We start from the raw sequence: 20,172 nt of genomic DNA, 5'->3' as shown, positions 1-20,172 counted from the left end.
AAAAGTAGGGATGGATTTGGCTTCAAAGCTCATCAAGAATGTAAAGAAATCCTCAAAAGGAAATTATTTCCTGATTCAGGTTGAGGTGGTGAAATGTTGCACTTCAGAATTCTCAGTTGGTGCCTGGAGTTTTTCCTTTATTATGGATTTTGGTACCTCTTTCAAATATGAGATGTGTTTTATGAAACATCATTTTCATTTTTAGAACCCATTAGCCTAAGATAGCAAACGATTTTAATTTTCATTTATATCAAGCAAGTATTTAGGCTGATTAAGTAATGCAATGTGTTGTTTCAGCTCCAGTATGGCTTCACGCCTCATATGAAGTTTTTCATGTGTGAGAGCTAACCCTGTAATCCCCTACATTATCACACACTTTTATCCCTCATACACTGTACAATGACCAAAAATACACAAAGAAGAATTGAGATTACAAGAACTGAGATTAGATAATTTAGATTTTGAATCAAGTTAAATTATTACATTATGGCTCTTACAATCAAAGTCATCCAGTACTGTTTTTTAGCATTGTCCCTCATTTTTTCCCCTTCAGATTCTCTAAAGCCGCGTTTCCACTAAGCAGTCCGGTTCGTCTCGGTACGGTGCGCATTTTGTGGCGTTTCCACTGACTCATCCTGGGACAGATCCTCAACCGAGACGAACCATCCCACTTTTTGGGACCCTTACGTATGGGTGCCAGACTGAATCGATTTGCTCTCTGAAGATGGAGCTACACACTGCAGTCTGTTGATTGGTGGAAAGAATCGTCACTTACCCCAACAGCTGCTGTATTTCTCCTGGCGGCACAGACTTCTCTGAAACGAAGCTTGATTGTTCTTTGTATCAAAGAGCTACATGTTAATCACAGAGAAGACGAAATGCTGCATCTCTTCTATTGTTGCTCTTTGTTTACTGTGTCACGTTGTTCTTCTTTGTTGGATTTATTAGCGGGGTAAACTGTGTCGCGCTGCTATGGCGTCAAGCTTTTGTTTAACAGCTGCGGCTTTCTGCATCTGGTTTACACGCCGCCTACCACGAGAGGGCACAGTTTGCTGTGGAAACGCAAACAGGATCAGGCTTCACTGTACCAAACCGTGCCAAACCGTACTAAACCGACCCGGACTGGTGGGGGGAAACGTGGCTTAAATCTATCAATGATTTTATGTAGGGGTGCACCGATCACAATTATCTGGCCGATCGCCGATCTTTTTAAAACCTGACCTGCCGATACTGATTTGGGTCGATACGGCTTTTTGTTTTTTATTATTTTTTTATAACTGACAGCAAATACCTTCAATGTCCAATCTTACTTTAATGAAAATCATTGAACAATACCTGTGAAACAATAAAATCTTGATGTTTTAACCCCCAAAATCAAGGAAATTGGTACTGATCTATCGATCATAGTGATGGGAATTTGTAAATCATTTGCAATGATCCTGAAAGTGTTGAGCTATTTGCTCACGCAGTCTCTCACAATGTGGTGAGCATCTTCCTTTATTCAATTCTGAGAGACCCATCCTCTCTAAAATGCCATTTTTATACCAAATCAAATCACATTAACCTAATTTGATGGAAGATTTCCCTCCAGGAGTTTTTTTTTTTTTTTTTTTTTTGTGCATTAAACAATTTTAAGGTTTGGTCGTCTCTGCCCTAGGTTGTTTTTTTTCCACATTTTGATGACATCAATTTGAAATGAGCATGTTTTTTCAAGAGATTAATAAAATTTAGTATCAACTTTTGGTAGTCTTTTGCATTAATTTGATTCAAATGTCAACTTTGCGAATTCATTTTTTATCATAGGGATTGTAAATCAGCGTCACTCAAGACATGAACAGAAACTGAGTAATGTTGATAATTCATGGTTTTATATTTTTGCATGTCTAATAGCCATTATAAATACACACGTTTTCATCATGTAACCATTAAAATGTCATGAGGTGAGTGCAGAAAAGAACATTGAGGTGCTGAAAACCCTCACCGCAGACAGCCGGTGGAGCTGCCTCGTCAGCTGGACGGCCGGATGTGTGTGTTGATGATTACACCTGCTGTTAGTCCAGGTTAGCATGAACAGGCTGGGAAGACGGAAGCTGGTGCTAGAATGGGATTATAGCTTTGACATGAGTGTGTGTTAGTGTGTGTGAAAGAGTGTAGAGGTGTGTGTTCGCAGGAACTCACATACCAAGGCCGAGAATATTTAAGGTGCTCGCCCCACGGTGTTCAAACATTTGTTAGCAATTAGCCCGGACCACAAAACTGACTTTAACAGAGCACACGGACCCTCCCTGCTGCCCTCCCTGCTGCCTCTCTGTTTTCATTTTTTCACCCTGTCCCTTTTCCCAGTCCCTCCCTCCTTCATTTTCCCCTCTCTTTGTTCCCCTCCCATCCCTCCCTTTCTCTCATCCACTCTCAATCCATTTCCTCCCTCCTCTCCTTCCCTCCTTTCCTCTCTTAAGTTGCACATGGTTTCTGTCAGAGGAGGTTTAGTTTCTTCAGGCTCTGGATTGGAGAGGGATGATACCAGGGAGCTGCAGGCGAGCGCACATGTTCAGAGCCTAATGGGAGCCGGGACCAGCTCTAAACTCCTTACTTCTCTTGCTTTGAGCATTTGCAAGGCTATAATCTAGAAATCAGGCTGTTGCACGTTTTCACCTTGGAGCAGCAGTTTGGTGACTGTAAATCGTGAAGCTCTTCAGTTTTTGAATCATTGGAAATAAGACTTAAAGGAAGAAGTTGAGGACCAAAATATCCCCACCATCTGAAGAGGATTCTTGAGCGAGGAATCATGAAAGGTTGAGCATTTTCTCTATTTTCTTTTGCTTTTATCTCCTACTTCATTTCCCCACAGCCTTGTCGTGCAGGAAATATCTCATAAATGCTTTTGTGCACTTTCTACCGTAAAGTGTTCCTACAAATGTCAGAAATAAGTGTATCTGTCATCCTGGCATGCGTGCATACACCTGCACAGTGCTCCAGAAACCACATGTGCTTCTCATCTGGTGTAAAACTCAACAGCGTGGATCCTGAGAAAGAGCCGGTTTGTTGCTCTTGGACGTGAGACTTTGATCAGTCAGCGTTTAAACCTCTATATGTGTGTGCATGCAAACCACAGCCCACATTTCATGAAACATGAAATGTTCTCCTGCCAGGCCAATCTGCTGCAGATTGACTTAATATCCCTTTTAAAGGAGGCTGAGGGAAAACATAACGTTTGAATTTGAGCTTTTTCACAACATGACTTGAAAGGAGAGCTGCTACCAGCTTTAAAGAGGGCAGGGGCTTATGTGTGTTTCCCAGACGTACAGTGTGAGAAGTGAAAGGCTGAAAGAGAGGGGCGGGTACAGTGAGGAAGAGGGGATAACAGAGGGGGAGTGGGGGAGACCGGGAAACAGTCCCACATGTGAGGTAGCAGCTCGAAAAGATCTAAGAGGTGCTGACACTTTCATTTCCAACTCCAACTGGCTTTTAAAGGATTATTACCACCACATTTTTGTATTTGAAACAAAATCTTAAAGTTTGTTTATCATGTGTTTTGGAAAAAAAAGACAATATTGTCTTTCGTGAGGAAATTTACAAGAAAATTTTGCTCAATCCTCCAAGCTACCTCTATCTGCAGGGGAGAGGTTATTTTCTCCCCTTTCACCTTAAAGTAGTTGAAATTGCACTTTTGAGGCTCTATTTTGCATTTAACTGACAACACTTCAATAAAATAGAGACTCAAAATGTGTTAAAATTACATAAACAAGTGTATCTTCATCATATAAACTCGCTTGATGGTGAACATAGACTAATTTATAGCAATTAGCCTGTTAGCTAAGCTAACCAACTGTCATTTTGTCTGTCAAAAATCCACCTCAAAACTTTAATTCTCCACTCTTATCTAATACTTAAACTTTTTCCCCCCATTATTAAATTAAAACCATTGCTTCCACAGATTTCACAATAGCGAAAAAATTGCTGACTCATCAGAATTGTTTCTACAGCTAGCTAGGCTAACAAGCTCAGTAGCATGAATCTTGATGAAATTTTCAGGAAATGTTCAAAATGGGATAAGGAAGAATTTATCAAATTTTGGAGCTGATCCGGATCACTGTCTGGCTCCAGGAATTTTTAAAGGATTCTTTATCATTGTGAGATAGGGCTGTTTTCACCATATGTGTATATAACTCCACCACAAATGGTCGGATTGCTTTGCAAAACAATACAAGACCAGGTCACCATAATTTCTGACAGATGTAAAAGTACGATCCAGATCCTGGCAATATTCTGGATACTAAGATCTGGAATATGAAATATGAACTGGATCATCATAATTTTCAACACTGTCAGGAAACAAATTATTGTACAAACCAGCAACTAACACCAAATTGTAGCAGAAAGTCTGCTGAAAGGGAGTATAACATTAAAGTAGGACTAAAGTGTTGGTGACAATTACAGTATGTTTTGCGGAGGTCTGCACTCTCTGAGTGCTTTTCTAGGCCAATACTTAAACTGGTTTGTTTTCACCATTTATGTCACAACAGTGAAAAATTGCTTACTCATCAGAACTGTTTCTACAAGCTCAGTGGCAGACTGAAATGGTTTGATTTTATGAAATAATATTTTTTAAAGAAATGTATTTGCACAAAACTAATTTGAAACTTTTTTTTGTTTATATTGTATCAACTTGTGAAGGTTCTGACTCCTCATCTGGAACTGACAACTTTAGTTACCATTAGCTAGCTTACATAAGATCAACTGTACAGCTATCACGCTCATGTTTATCTGCTTTGTGTAGTTTTGATAAATGTAAAAGTAACTGAAACATTACAGAAAATTTAAGGAGAAGACTCAAGATTGGGCCTTAATTTAGTCATTCAAGGCTGAATTAGCTCGCTTTCTGAGGCGACGTATGTTGGTGTAATTTCACTAAGCGAAATCAACTGTTGCTAGCTAGCTACCCCTATCATAAAAGAAGGATTAAACAAAAGTATTTTAGGGAAATTAATCTGGTTTTAGATTTTTTTTCATCCTTTGTGGTTTAATTATTTTAATCCTTCATGTTTTTATTTTTAAAGATGTTTTCCTTTCTTTTATTGGTGGTGGTTCTTAGTCTTTTATATATTTTTATGTTTTTCCTCACATTTCTCTTTTACATCTCTTTCACTTCACCAATTCTATTTCTTTTTACTGGTTGCTTTTATGATGTAAAGCACTTTGTAAGTTTTTTTTTGAAAAGTGCTACATAAATAAAGTTTGCTATTGTTATTATTATTACCATATTTTCATAAAGAAAACAGTTTAGCGAGGCATATAATAACTGCCTGGTTGACATTTGGCCAGTCCACCGTACTGGTCGAGGGCACAAAGGCTATATTCTTCATTGTAGTGGACCGTACTGTATCTTTAGCCCCGTTTCCACCAAGTGGTTCAGTTCTGTTCATCTTGGCACAGGGTGCATTTTGTGGCGTTTCCACTGACTGATCCCGGGACAGATCCCCAAATAACCGAGATGAGCCGTCCCACTTTTTGGGACCCTTCTGTTGGGGTGCCAGACCAAACCGATCTGATCTCGGAAGGTGGAGCTACAACACTGCAGACTGTTGATTGGTCAAAGGAATAGTCACTTACCATCCGACAACAGCTGCATTTCTTTGAAACAAAGCTTGATTGTTCTTTGTCACAAAGAAGATGAAATGCTGGATGTCTTCCATCTTTGCTCTTTGTTTACTGTGTTGAGTTTTTTTTCTTTGTTGGATTTATTAGCGAGATACGCTGTGTCGCACTACTATGGCGTCACACTGTTATGTTACCTGATGCAGCTATCGGCATCCAGCTTACACGCCGCCTACCACAAGGGGGCACAGTTGGCTGTGGAAACACAAACAGGACCAAGCTTAACCGAGCCAACCCGTACCAAACTGTACAGATCTGAACCGGACTGCTTGGTGGAAACGTGGCTTTTGAGATAAACCACCTTGTTAGGTTACTAGAGGAACAAAGTCACTAGGGGGCGCTGTTGTTTTTGCCCCTGAAGCAGACTCTAAATGGCACTATAGTTGTAGATATTGTCTCCAAACTCCTGGTTTTCTCTTCCTTCTCCAACTGTAGTGTTTGTTTGATGAGTGTTTGGTCATACATGGTGAATTATGTCAGTGAATGATGTCCACACTTCACCTTATTTATAGTTCAACTCTTTTTTTCATCCATCCTTTTTAAAATACCACAAACCTAACACAGAAAACATCACTGAACATCATTTAAGGAGAGTAAAAGCTCAAGCTCAGACTCTTTGTTCCCCCTGAACCTCAAGAAGAGAAACAGTCCGGGACCACGGGACGACGCAGCACATTCACCCCTCCATCACATACAGTTCTTCCCACAGCCAAACAGTACAGGAGGTCTGTTAATGTGGTTTCCAGTCTCGCTGAGACCAGGTCCAGCCCTGCTCGAACAGAACAAAACATGCTGCCTCATACATTCCTCACAGGGCCTGGGAGTCAGAGGAGATGAAGGGGAGGAAAGGGGGAGAAGGGGGAGGAAGTCAGACAGGTGTACGGCTGGCAAAGGAGGAGGAAAGAGTGAGAGAATGGGAGGGTCAGACTTTATTCACTCTGCCCTTTCTGCTGTGCCAGCTTTATTCATTTACAGTCAAAACATGATGAAGTTTAAGCGACAGAGAACAGGGAGACAGAATACACCGTTTTAGTGTTGACTTGTTCTCTCTGCATGAAACGTGAAACTTTTTCAATTTTGTGTGAACGCTTGGATTAATTATCTGAATGTTTCTGTTGGACTTCTTCAGGTTTTATTAATACTGTAACAGCTGCACAAGAAGAATGAATGTGCTGCAACTTGATCTTCGATTAAGAGGACGGGTTTGTTATTAAAGAGGCTAATGGATGTTAGCTTCTTACTTTCACAAGTTTCTTCATGTGTTTGGGAAATTGTTCTGATGCAATTTAAAAAAACCCTTTGGTTAATTTCAGGCAATCTTTGTGGGCAAAATCTCTTGTGTATAACAAACTCATGAACAGTTTGGTTGTTTGTCTCTTTTCGCTTGTACTTGCCGCAGTTACTTTGAAAAAGTAATCAGATTACTGATTACTCCTTTAAAAAGTAACTTAACTGACTACTTGCTTTTAAAAGTATCTAAGTTAGATTACAAGTTACTTTATTAGTTACTTTCAGCAGCTGCCGACAACACCTGCAGCTGCATAATTTGGCAAAATTGTACGATGCAATTAAATCTACATATTATGTTTTCAGTAACATGCAGACAATGGTAGTTGTACAACATGTACTTTACAAAAAAACAACTATTCATTTTATACATTTTGAATTTCGAAATACAGCTAAAGAAAGCTTTTACAGTACTATTGTTGGTGCTCTACAGCACTGTTCTGTAAAATGTTAGATTATAAGTATTTTCTCTTAAAACGCTTTGATTTAGTCTAGTTTGGTTTTTATCAGTTTCATTTTTTTGTTAAAGCTGTAGTCTGTTGATCCTGTATTTGTAATACAACAAGCAATCATACATTTTTCTGGAGTGAGGGCTCACACAATCCTCAGTACAAGTGGTGATTGCTCTAAGACTGCAAGGGAAGCTCAGCTTCCCCTAAAATGTTCCTAAAAAAGTGGTGATAAGTACTGTTGTGTGTACATTTCATTGACAAAATCTGAGCTAGAATTCCTTCATATTTTGTTCAGAATCAGCTCCTATCACAGGTAACTGGCTCCACCTCCTTCTCATTCATCCCCGCAGCGTCTCAGCGCTTTAACACAGTTGGACGCTGAGCGTCTTCTGACTTCAGCGGGGAAGCGTAGAGTGGGTTGTTCCACTGTGGAAACTGGACGGTCATTGGATAAACGCTGGGCTTTGTCCCGCCCATCGGACGCTCAGCGTCTCTGGGGGTCTATGAGGCAGTGGGCTGGCCTGGACGCTGGGCTTCTGCATGATGATTGGATGATCTGTCTGAGGCCGAATCCCTTTTTGATTGACAGTGAAATGAGCCAGTCAGCGATCTTGAAGTATAACCCTCCACCGGAGCATCTTCTCAGTTGTTCTGGACTGATCTGGAGGCTTTATCGATCCCCAGCAAGTTTACCTTTCTTAAAAAGACGAGCGTTGTGTTTAAAGATTCTCTCTTTTCACCAATAAGCAGCTACAGCTACAGCTGTGGAGCTTCTCCCCCTGTCACTCACACTTACAGCCTGTCGTAGTCTCACGTAGCAGCTCCACCTGCTAATAAGCTGACACGGAGGGTAGAATTTACGCTAACGTTCTTGGAATAGAGGGAGATGCGGTGAAAGACGGGACTCACCTTATCCCCAGGTAAAACTCTTCTGGCTTACAAAACATTGACAAAAACAGCTCCTGCCTACCTGGGGTCCCTCATCCAGGTCTACATTCCTTCTGGTCCACTACGCTCTGCTTGTGAAAGATGCCTGGTGCTCCCAGCCCAGTGCGGCTCCAAATCTCTAGCCAGACTCTTCTCCTCTGTTGATCCTAAATGGTGGAATGCATTACCTAACTCTATACGATCCACTGAGTCCCTTTCTTCTTTAAGAGACATCCAAAAACTCATGTGACTTGTGCTTTGAGCTTCCTTTCTAACAGCTATGGGGCGCCCAGCAGTCACGTGAGCTGAGCTTTGTCTCTGATTGGACAATTGCGGATAGCGAAATAAGCATTTCAGACCAAAGTTATTTTTTAACCAGACTGTAAAAGTTTTTTTGATGCTGTAAAAGTCTGTTTTTTGGCTTGGTGTGTACATTGTTTCTGGTCTTTCTGCAGCCAGACTCATGCAGGTTCTCAATGAACAGCAACTTTTGACATTTCCACATAAGCTGCATTTTTCTAAACCATTTTTTTCTAAATAAGTTTAAAAGTCTGACCTTTTCTCACAAGTCTTGGCCTTTGAGTTTGGTTTGTAAACAGAGTTCTGACTTTAATATCGGCATCCTAACTTTCAAAATCCTGAGATTAAAGTCTTTTTTCTTCTCCTCAGAATTTGGACATTGATCTCAGTAACCTCTTTTCTTTTTCACAGAAATCTGAGATTAAAGTCAGATTTCTTTTTGTCTAATTTTGAGCTTTGACTCGCCTAAATCCCCAAAACAAATCTTATTGGCTCCAATCTAGAAAAGAAATTCTGAAAACACCGGAGAAGATGCTTATCACACAAAATTTGAGGGAAAGAAAAATGGCTTTTAAAACCAAACCACACTGTGGTGGTCCAGCCCGACTGTCCAGAGCTGTTTTCTCCTGAGAAATCATGGTGCATAATGGGATCATGACTGGAGATCGCCTGTTTCGCTGCCAAAACCACCATAAAAGAAGACGCTCTCTAATGGCTCGTCTACAGCTCCAGCTTCACAGTCTGCAGAAACACATTCCTGGTGTTTACAGATTTTCAAGGAGACCACACATTCCAGTCAGAGGGCACCTCAGTGACTTGTACGTCGACAGAGGTTTAGAGAGGGGCTCATTTGGTTTTACGAGAGGTGTTTGAGACCTCCACTCCAATATAAAGCAGGGCCCATCAGTGACTCCTGGTTTCACTTAGAGCGTGGATTTGCTGCGGCTCTTGAGGGCCATTCTCTGGTCACTTTAACTCAAACCAAGTCATGAAGAAGAGGAAAGCCTAAAGCACGTTGTTTAATCTCTGCACGTTAATGTGGAGAGGGCTTTTTCATTTGCATGCTAAATCCAATCAAGGAGTAAAACAGGAAGAAGACACGACATGGGAGAGTTTGATCAAAGAGGGAACAAAGGAGTGGTGGAGGGGACGGGGTCAGAAAGTCCAAAATCCCCAGGGTGGAAGAACCTCAGAGGAACCACAAACATGAGGTCATGCTGGTAGTTAACTGACTCAGAACTGTGGTCACACAAACACCTCAGACCTGAGGGTGAAGAAAGACGGAGAATGACTGACTTTGAGAGGGTTTTACCCTAAGTTGTTTGGCTTCTTAACTTAAAAATCATACCAGGGTAGTTGTGCCGTAATTTGTATTCCTTCAAAAGGCCAGCAGGGGGCGAATGAAGGAATCACACCACAGTATACATGGCAGTAACCTCATCGTTCACATAAAACTGGCCAAAAATAATCTTCTCAAAACAATCTGAATTTAGCTAATTGATTTGAAACGTAATATGAATCAATACTCAATTGGGAGTGTGATGTCACTGCTTTCAAAGACTCTTCATATCGTTTCTTTATGACCATAAAAGTGTTCTTCTAAAAATCCACTCAGGAAACTCTTTCCAAGAGTTAACCTTTTTCCGTCTTAATGAAGAGACAAAACACAATCATTTACTGTTCTCTACTGAAAAAACAATCAAAACTTCGTAAACTTGCTTCTCAAACAAAAACATCTGTCAAAAAAATGTCCGAGTGTGTTGTGTCAAAGGAGGGTTAAAGCATTGATTCTTAACCATGGGGCCTAGTGGGCCACCCAAAAATATTTGTTTTGCACTATTGGGCCGTAAGGGCCGTGAGACGCTAAGTTGTTGTACACTTTCCAGCCACTTGGTGGCGGGAATGAATCAGTCAGTCAATTGACCAACAAGTTGAAAGAAGAAGAAAAAAGCTGATAATTCTGAGAAAGAGTTATGGACAAGTTTTTGAAGCCAAAAAATAATGATGTAAAGGATGCAAACCCCCATCAGAAGGCAAAATTTTTGCGCAAGTACAATCCTGACTTTATCAAGTATGGCTTTGTGAATGGAGCATTCACCATAGCGCAGGAGTTAGTTTTGCAAGCCGCTGTAGATATGTGCCGGGAGATGATCCGAGTAGCTGCTTCAAAGGAGCTGCTGACCATTCCACTCTGAAACAACAACGTAAGTCACCGTATCTCGGACATGGCCGTTGATATACACAATCAGCTTCTTGAAAGGGTCAAAACTAGCCTGTTTATTATTTATTTTAAAGTAGTTATTAAATACAAACCAAATGAAGATTAAGTTTACCAGTTCAATGTAAAAATCTGAATGGGCACCTAGGTCAAAAAGGTTGAGAACCTTTGGGTTAAAGTGTATGTCCAGCTCTATGATTGTACCCTGACACTTAGATTGGCTTAAGTCAGTCTAAATGGGAGAATCTGGACAGTTGTTGAATTAATTTATCTTCGTTCCAACTTGAACCGACAAGGCACTTTGGGACCCCACCAACCACAGCTCCGGCAAAGGCCCTCTAGAAACCCTAAGGATTATACTTAACCCCAAATTGCGTACCTTTGCCATGAGATAAACACGAACGCACCTAGCAACAAAATTCAGTATGGGCAAATTTTATGAATCCAGTGTTTTCATGCAGATATTTGCTCTACAGTGCCCCCTAGGTGCTAAAAATGCAGTCCTTTTATCCTTTGATTACAATCTCTTCCCATCTTTGCATTTTATTTGCAACTGTGCTAAGAAAAATCAGACCTTCGTAAAGCATCGCTGATCAGGTCATGTCCTGTAGTTAAAGATTGTGTCTGTGGCGCTGTGTCAAACTCTGACATCTCGCCATGAACCAGGAAGTAGCTCCTTCATATGAGGTCCAACTTGCTTTAAATTCCACACACTATCAAGGTCCATCTCCCGACAAAACTGTAAGCTCAAATCTCTGCTAGTACAATGGCTTCACGTATATTACCCCAACTGTTTCAGATTTAACACAAGTGATCGCAGTCCCACTCTGGACTCATATACAGATACATTAGGGGGATAGGAATAACGCCACCTGTTGGGGATGAGTGATATTTACTCAAATAAACACCTTTAGACATGCTTCAGATCATCCACATTCTTTAATGATCTCTCAAACACATTACTGTGGATGATAAGTATATCAAAGTCAAGGCCATACCTAGTGGTCAAAAGCAGTACTGCAATGTACTCTATGTTTGAAATTACCCATGAGTGCATGCTGTAGGGACCACAACTCATCTACCTTCATGGCTTTTTACTGAGGCAGATCTTGTTGCACATTTAGCGGCCACAACATGTCCTGAAGGGCTTGCGGCTTTAATTCTCACTTCTAATGGTAGATAAGTTTCTCATGCAAACCCTTAATCTCAACCCAATCCAACACTTTTGGAATAAAGAGGAATGCAGAAACTGACCCAAACCCTTCCCTTCAACACCTGTTTGGAGCTGCATGGGCTCTTATTGCGATAATCGGCAAAAATCCTTCAGAAAACCTCAGATCAGGGGAGACAGACCTTAACAGTTACAGATTGATGCTCATGGTTTTGGAATTCTTCTAACCACCACATATCTGTGTCTCAAATCAAGATATTCATACGCTTTTGAACATGTGGTTTAGTCTGAGCCCAGTGCAAAGTTCTTTGAACCAGAACCTGCAATCAGAAATTTTATTGTATATTCCTGTAGCCAGCAGCAATATTATTTCCAGCTCAGTGTAACCTCAAATAAAGCAGCTGCTTTACAGGTTTATACGAAAACCAAGGAACCAGGTGTCAAAACAGCACTTCAGACTCTTGTAATACAACTTGCAACATGAGTGTTTCTGGCAGGTTGTGGATGTATCGTTTCTTTCCTGACCTTGTTGTACTTTTATTGAATTATCCGCTGCTCACTCTCCCACACTGTTAAAGTCTCCATGCAGATCACACAACCTTTTAAGAGTCTATTTTCTCTCTAATAAAGTGAAAGGGCACACTTTGCTGGGCTCTCAGTGTGAATTCACACCACAGCGAAACTTTTCCATCTTCAGTCTGCCTCGCTGTCTGCATCAACAACCATGAGAACATGCCTTGTTTGGTCCGGTTTAGCTGGACTGTACACAGAAAACGATCCATGTTTACTTGATTCCTCTGGGAAGGTGAAGTAGAGACTTTTACAAACAACATATTTCTAAATATGTATGAATCAGATTTGTCTAAAGTTATGGAAATTCGTACACATCAACCTACAACATCACAACATTACAGTGTGATTGATGGAGGCCATTTGTTAGGGGGAAAGGTATTATTATGGGTGTTGGATGGGTGTGTGGTACCTCAAACTGGTTTCATTATAATTATGTGGTTACATTAGCTTACCAATCCCCTGACTCTTTACAATCCCTTTTCTTTAATAGAGCCCATAATTCACAGACCGTACCAAAGCCAACAGTTTGATATAGATGCTTGTTTGAAACTCTACAGCTTTAAATTTGACGGATTACCATTGGCCTCTGCTGCAACATTTAGTAAAGTTTGATCAAATTAGGCTGTTAATGTACACTATAATGTATTCCCCATAGCTAGAGCTTCTTTCTTTATCAGCCTTAGACTTCATCTTTTTGTCTTTTCATCTAGCTGTCATGTGCAGATACCATTCAAACTTACACTTTTTGTTTTGAAGAGTCAAAATGCAATGCCTCGATTAGTGGTGGGAATTGTTGGGTAACTCACAATGGGATATACAATATTAAGCTCATGATAACTATTTTATCACAATACTGAAATTATTGATATATTGTTCAAGAATCAGTGGTGTGCACAGAGGGGGAACACCCCTCCTTGTGGCCCAATTGTTTTAAAAATATGCGCTAAATTGCCCTCTTAAGAGCCAAAATGCATGCTAAAGTGCCCTTCTGGTTGGTGAAACACACAAAATTTCCCTTGGCTGGTTAAAACATGATGAACTACCCTCTTGGATAGCAGAAACGCACACTTAAGTGCTCTTTAAAAAGGCAAAAATTAGCACTAAAGTGCCCTCGAAAACACGTGGAACTGAAGCCGCATTTCTATCATGCGGCTTGAGTTCGGGTTGTCTCGACACAGCACCCATTTTACAGTGTTTCTACTGACTAATCCCATGACAGAACCCCAAATAACCAAAGTCGCGTTTCCACCAAGCAGCCCAGTTCAGTTCAGTACGGTTTGGCACGGTTTGGTACAGTTAAGCCTGATCCCGTTTGCGTTTCCACAGCAAACTGTGTTAAACAATAGCGTGACGCCGTAGCAGTGCTACACAGTGTACCCCGCTAATAAATCCAACGAAGAAGAAAAACGTGACACAGTAAACAAAGAGCAACGATGAAAGACATGCAGCATTTCGTCCTCTCTGTGATTGGCATGTAGCTCTTTGATACAAAGAACAATCAAGCTTTGTTTCAGAGAAGTCTGTGTGCCACCAGGAGAAATACAGCCGCTGTTGGGGGAAGTGGCGATTGAACAATCAACGGTTTGCAGTGTTGTGGGACGGCTTGTCTTGGTTATTTGGGGATCTGTCCCGGGATAAGTCAGTGGAAATGCCACAAAATGTGCGCCTTATTAAGACAAACTGAACCGGTCTGCTTGGTGGAAACGCGGCCCAAGACGAGCCATTCCACTTGTTGGGACCCTTCTGTAGGGGTGCCAGACTAAACCGATCTAATCTCGGAAGGTGGGAGTACAACAATGCAGACCTTTGAATGGTCAAAAGAATCGTCACTTACCCCGACAGCAGCTGCATTTCTCCTGGCGGCACACAGACTTCTCTGAAACAGAAAACTGATTGCACTTTGTAACAAAGAGCCGCTTGCCAGTAACAAAAAAGACGAACTGCTTGATGTCTTCCATAGTTGCTCTTTGTTTAGTGTGTCACGTTTTTCTTTCTTCGTTGAATTTATTAGTGGGGTACACCCGTGGGGGTCACGCTATTATTTACCTAATGCAGCTATCGGCATCCATTGTACAAGCCCAACCACTTGCAACCACAAGGGGGCACAGTTGGCTGTGGAAACGCAAACAGGACCAGGTTTAACCAAGCCAACCCATACTGAACAGTACTGATCTAAACCGGACTGCTTTGTGGAAAGGGGGCTTTAGTGCCCTCTAAAGTGGTAGGAATGCATGGACTATGTGCCTTTTATCCTCTTTTCGACCCTGCCCTTCAAAAAGTCTGTGTATTCCACTGACAAGAACCAATATATATGCTTTTTAAAAGAGAAAATCTAGTATAACTGTAATTAGTCAACACACTTTCATGTGATTTCAGAGATGAAACTTTTTCTTAGTCAATCAATGAAATTTTCAGAATTTTAAGGAACAGATCAAACCCAGGTGGAAATAAATGTTTTTGTAGTTTCTTGTTGACGTTTCAACTTATTGAGGTTCAGACCAGGTCAGCCGTTTGAATCCTGAAGGGTGTTTTCCTGTCTTCATTTACTGTGTTTAGAGAAAGAAGTATGCAGTATTCCTAACTATTTGGACTGACATTTTGTTGTGTTGGTTGTTTGGAGTCATCTGATCCCACTCAGGAAAGAAAGGGGGGTTGTGGATGCTCCATGTTTGTTTTCACTACGAGGGTTTTACTGCAACAAATATCCGACCAATGTGGTTGTTGATAAAGTGCTAATCACTTTAATCTTCACATCATAATCATGTGAAAAGCACATAAACAGAGTTTTGGCAGATTCAAACCTCAGCAGCAGTTTCCAGTAGTTGCGGTGTTTTGCCATTGCCTGGCTGTTAAGGTGTGACCTGGTAGAGCCGTGTTGTGCAGCTGTCACATCGGCTCAGTTCTGCTCTGTGTGTGTTGGACCGGTCCACTTCCTCACTAACGAGACAGACATGAGGCTTTTTTCCACAGCGAGCAGGAAAACATGAGCAGAGTGAGTAGAAGAGGGAAGAAGGAGAAACACGACTGAGGAGCAGGCAGATATTTGAGGGTGGGTGCTGATCGGTGTTATTGCAAACTTTCAGCTTCCAGTAGGCAAAAGATGTGCTGACATTCAGACTCTTGAAGCTGGACCTTTTTTTCCAAGCCACAAAAGTCCAAAAAATGACAAGAATTTAGTTTGTGCTCAGAGATGTTTTCGAGTCAGGGTGAGAAAGTCTGAAACAGGATTTAGGCCCATATGGGACACGGCAAACTCAACTAAAACCAACATTATACACCGTAAATCAGCCACTATAAGCACTACTTTCACAGAAATTTCACAATAACTTACCATCAACTTTAAAATGATTTACTGTAAAGTTTTCTCAGTAATTTACTGTACACATTTTATATTTATTCTCTGTAGTGTTTTTTGCTGTGTTACCAGACAGGATAGTCTCAAAACTGTACTTAATGTGAAAAAAAACAGTAAACATGCTAAATCCTACTAATAATTTGAAATTAAAGCCACAAGTGGCAAAAGCAGACCCTTTTCTCTGTGCTTCCATTGGGTCATGTGGTGGCCAGCAAGCATACATGAGAAGGTTTAAACGTAGAGTATGTTAAGTACTGCTGTTGACCACTAAGTATTGTCTTCAGTAATAAAGGTGAGAGGTCATCAAAGAATGTGGTTGATTTGAAGTATGTTTGAAGGCGTACATGGGAGTTAATACCATTTGTGTCCAAAAGGTGGAGCTATTCCTATCACCTGGGAACATATGTGAATCCAGAGTGGGACTGTGATCATGTGTTTTAAATTTGGAACGGATTTGACAATGAATGTGAAAGATACTACCATGCATTTCCAGAGAGTGGCGCTACTGAAGTAGCAGATAATTTAGCATTCAGATTCGGTATAGGCAATGATTTCTCGGATATTCAAACAGTCATCAGCATAAAAAAAATCTGAATAGTTCATGTGACGATTGCTTTTGTTCTGTCTAATCGCAGTTAAATGCTGAATGCTGGAGCTGTTACATGTCAATTTCACACCATAAAAAGGTTGAGTAGGACAGGAAGTTGTGCACTTAAATGCCCAATGACTTTCAAAATAAAACAAACTATGTCCAACCCACCACGGTAACAAACTGACATAATGAAGGGAGCCAAACCAGAAGTGAACAGGCTGGAGGATTTACAGCCAAAACAAGAACGAGGAGTTGTTGAAATACAGATTGGGAACTGCAAGAACTCCTCCAAAAAAATGAGCGAAAAGGTGCAGTGCAAACTCTGCAAGGTTAGTCTAGCATATTACGAGTTGTCAACAACTATGCAGAACTATGTGACAGCGGGAAAGTGAGGCGCTGTCCACAGATCAGCAGTCAGTGGTAGGCTTTGTCACCCAAGAAGTAAGTTTGATGATCGAGGTGTAAAGCTTTGACAAAGTGTAATGTTGGCAGGAAAGTTTATACGGGTAGGCGGCCGTGGCTAGGGTGAGGGGAGGGGGGGAATCTTTGAATAATCTTTGAATAGTTACGAGCAAAAACCAAATAGCTCTTTTGTTGAAATGCCCATCCCTTCTATAGATTTGTTAGGAGGTGGACCTTGATCATGTGTGTTTAATTTGAAGCAGATTGGACTTTATATGAAGGGGCTACAATGACTTAGTGGTTCATGGCAAGACATCAGAGTTTGAAGCAGCGCCATAGACACATCCTTTAACTACAGGACATGACCTCATGAGTGATGCTTTATCAAGGTCTGAAAGACATTTTTGAGCATGACTGAAAATTTTATGTTACAAAAGAGAGTTTTTAATCAAAGTGCAAAACATATGACTTCCTTTGAACAGGGTGCTGTGCTCCATGAGGTTAAAAAAGCATAAAGAGGCTGAGACACTCAACGTGTGTGTTATTTGGTGCAGATCAGGACAATTCATGACTGAATTTTGTAGCATGTTTCATTTCAAAATCACAGTGTTATATTTTTAACACAACAGTTAAAGCTTGTTAAGTGATAATTAAGTATTTTACTGTGAAACATTACAATTAGATATTTTACAATCCTTGATGAAACTGTGGGTTTGTATCAACTGTAGGTTCAGCCTGTCCTTGAGACCACGTGGGAACTGCAGAGTAAGACAGTTTTCAGAGTGTCCTTCAGACTCCTCCACCTCTCCTCCCACCTCTCTTCCCTCCATCATTATGTCAGCGTCAGTGTGTTGTGCCTCCTCCTCCGCCCAGACCTGACCTCAGCTGTTCCACCACCGGCTGACATAAACACTCACCTCACCGTGGCGTCTGAGAGGTGCAATTTGGTTTGAGCCAAATTTAAACAATAAGTTAATTTGTGGATAACCAAACAGTAGAGTTCCCCCTGTGCTTGTGTCATCACATATCCCACAATGCCGCATTCAGACTCCAGCGCTCCTTACAGACAGGGACAGGAAGTCAATTGTTGTTTTTTTGTAAAGAGTTTCATAAGAAAAGTTTGACTTAAAACATGTGGGGAGAAAGTTTCTGGAGATTAAAACAACTGTTCTAATGAAAAATTTAGCTTTTAACCAACAAATCTTTGTCAGATTTTGTTTGAAACTGTGTCTCCCTTCTTTTTCCATTGTCCATTCTCGATGACAGACCACATTTGTTTTCACATTGTGCTGATTAAGGGGTTGACCACAGAGACTGATCCACAGAAGAAACAGTGGTTTCAGAAGTTTTGCAACTATTTTACTGGCCCAAGAAACACCATACAACATGTTTCTATAAAGGATATTATTTATGTATCAAGACAAACTGTGTAAAAATGATTTAGCAAGAGCTAGATACCAGTTTCTTTTTGTAGCGCCACCTCTCTCTGCTTTTGGTATTAGCAGTGTTAAATTATATAAAGCAGTCCTGATGAAAAAAGTTGTTTTTAATGTGTTCTTGTGCACCAAATTTATCATAATTTTTGGTGTCTGAGCCCAACCAAACTGTAACCATGTGTTATTTTTACGGTAATAAGACATAATGTACCACAAAAGTGAACTTGGTGCCCCGAATTCTTGGAAGGAAAAATAAAAAGACCCTTAAGCTGAATGAACTGAATGCCTCAGTGAGAGCTTTTAAGTTACAATTTGGAGGCAAAGGCACATTTGGCTTTGGACGTTGTACCTGATAGATTTACGACAGTGGATGTTCTTGACAAATATTTCCTTTTTGACTTGTTATTCCTCGTTTTTAATATACTGAAGTTTTTTATCCAACTTTATGTTTCTAATTTTGGCGGCTCATTGTGTGTTTGAAACTGTGTTACTGAGCTGCTGCCTGTTTTAGTAAAGACACTCATAAAAAAGTGATTTTCAATCTGGCTGTGTAAAGGTTGAATTTGTATGTTTCAGGGCCAGTTCCTTTGGCTGTGTCAAAACGGCACCATGGTAGAGTCCAATAGTCTGTCCCCAGCTACTCAACAACCAACCAAACCATTATTACCGCTGTATTTGAAAGTATGTTTAAGGGCTAACCCCAAAATTCGTACCCCTTCCCCTCTGTCTATCCCTGGGAGAAGGGGTAAAAAGCACAAACACAAACTGATGGTAATCGTAACACAGTGAAGTCTTCTGCCTCACAAAACATTGACAAGAACCACTCCTACCTGGGGTCCCTTATCTAGGTCTACGCGCCCTCTGGCCCACTACGCTCTGCTTGTGAAAGACGCCTGGTGCTCCCAGCCCAGCGCGGCTCCAAATCACTAGCCAGACTCTTCTCCTCTGTTGTTCCCAAATGGTAGAATGAATTACCTAACTATATATGATCCACAGAGTCCCTTTCTACTTTAAGAGTTGTCTGAAGACTCATCTGTTCAGGGAACACTTAGGCCCTTAATCTGAGCCTTCTCCTCTTTGTCCTCAGGGGTAGAACGAGTCAGAGGGTCTGAGACTCAGATTTTAGTGAATTTTCAGCACTTATTACTGAATTCTGTTGAAGGTTGAAGTATTTTGTTGCACTCGTATATCGTCACTCAGGTCTGACATAGGTGTAGCTATCGCTGTAGCAATGTAAAGTAGATCGTTACAAGGAGCTATTTCAAAATAAAACCAACAGTTCAACACATGGATGATATTAACATGAAGTAGCAAATGATTGGATGGAAAAAAATCAATACCATGGGAAATTTGTTATAACCTTTGGTTTTAAGTGAGGTCTTGGTTTGTTTTGGTCTCAAGGGTGTAGTCCTTCCCCTTGATCTTAGGATTGGGACACCCCTTCACTAGACGTTCACATGGAAAACCAAGGCTAAGGGTTAGAAATGGCCCTAAGAGTGAGGGGTACCAAATTTGGTACTTTTTTATAGGAAGTGATTGAATTCATTCTAAATGAATTCTAAGTGAATCTGATTCACGTAAAATCAAAAGGTACCATGGGTAGGTACCTGAACGCATCCTTGTGACTGTGAGGGAGTGGAAGAGTAGGCAATTTTCCATGCTGTACATGAACACAGCATTGTAAGGTTATACATTGAAGAATAAATATGTTAAATTGAAAAAAACTGAGAATTTATTATGAAACAAACTGATATTTTTTTACCACATAAACACAAAAAAGTATCGCAAACTGGTACCATTGATT

General features: G+C 40.7%; 1 protein-coding gene across 1 annotated transcript in view; it reads left to right on the top strand.

Annotated features, from left to right (window-relative positions):
- The first annotated feature begins 2,454 nt into the window (after positions 1-2,454).
- The window catches only part of scara3 (scavenger receptor class A, member 3), a 31,360-nt gene continuing 13,642 nt past the window's right edge, over positions 2,455-20,172 (top strand). The window contains exon 1 of the mRNA XM_074685935.1: positions 2,455-2,792. Within this exon, the coding sequence (XP_074542036.1) occupies positions 2,786-2,792 (7 nt within the window). The 5' untranslated portion in view covers positions 2,455-2,785. The remainder of the gene's footprint in view (positions 2,793-20,172) is intronic.

The sequence above is a fragment of the Halichoeres trimaculatus genome, unplaced genomic scaffold (genome assembly GCF_033239565.1).
Source record: "Halichoeres trimaculatus isolate MK-OKI-2021-1 unplaced genomic scaffold, fHalTri1.1 fHalTri1_scaffold_13, whole genome shotgun sequence".
NCBI classification, from domain to species: domain Eukaryota; kingdom Metazoa; phylum Chordata; class Actinopteri; order Labriformes; family Labridae; genus Halichoeres; species Halichoeres trimaculatus.
This window is presented reverse-complemented; position numbering and strand designations above follow the sequence as displayed.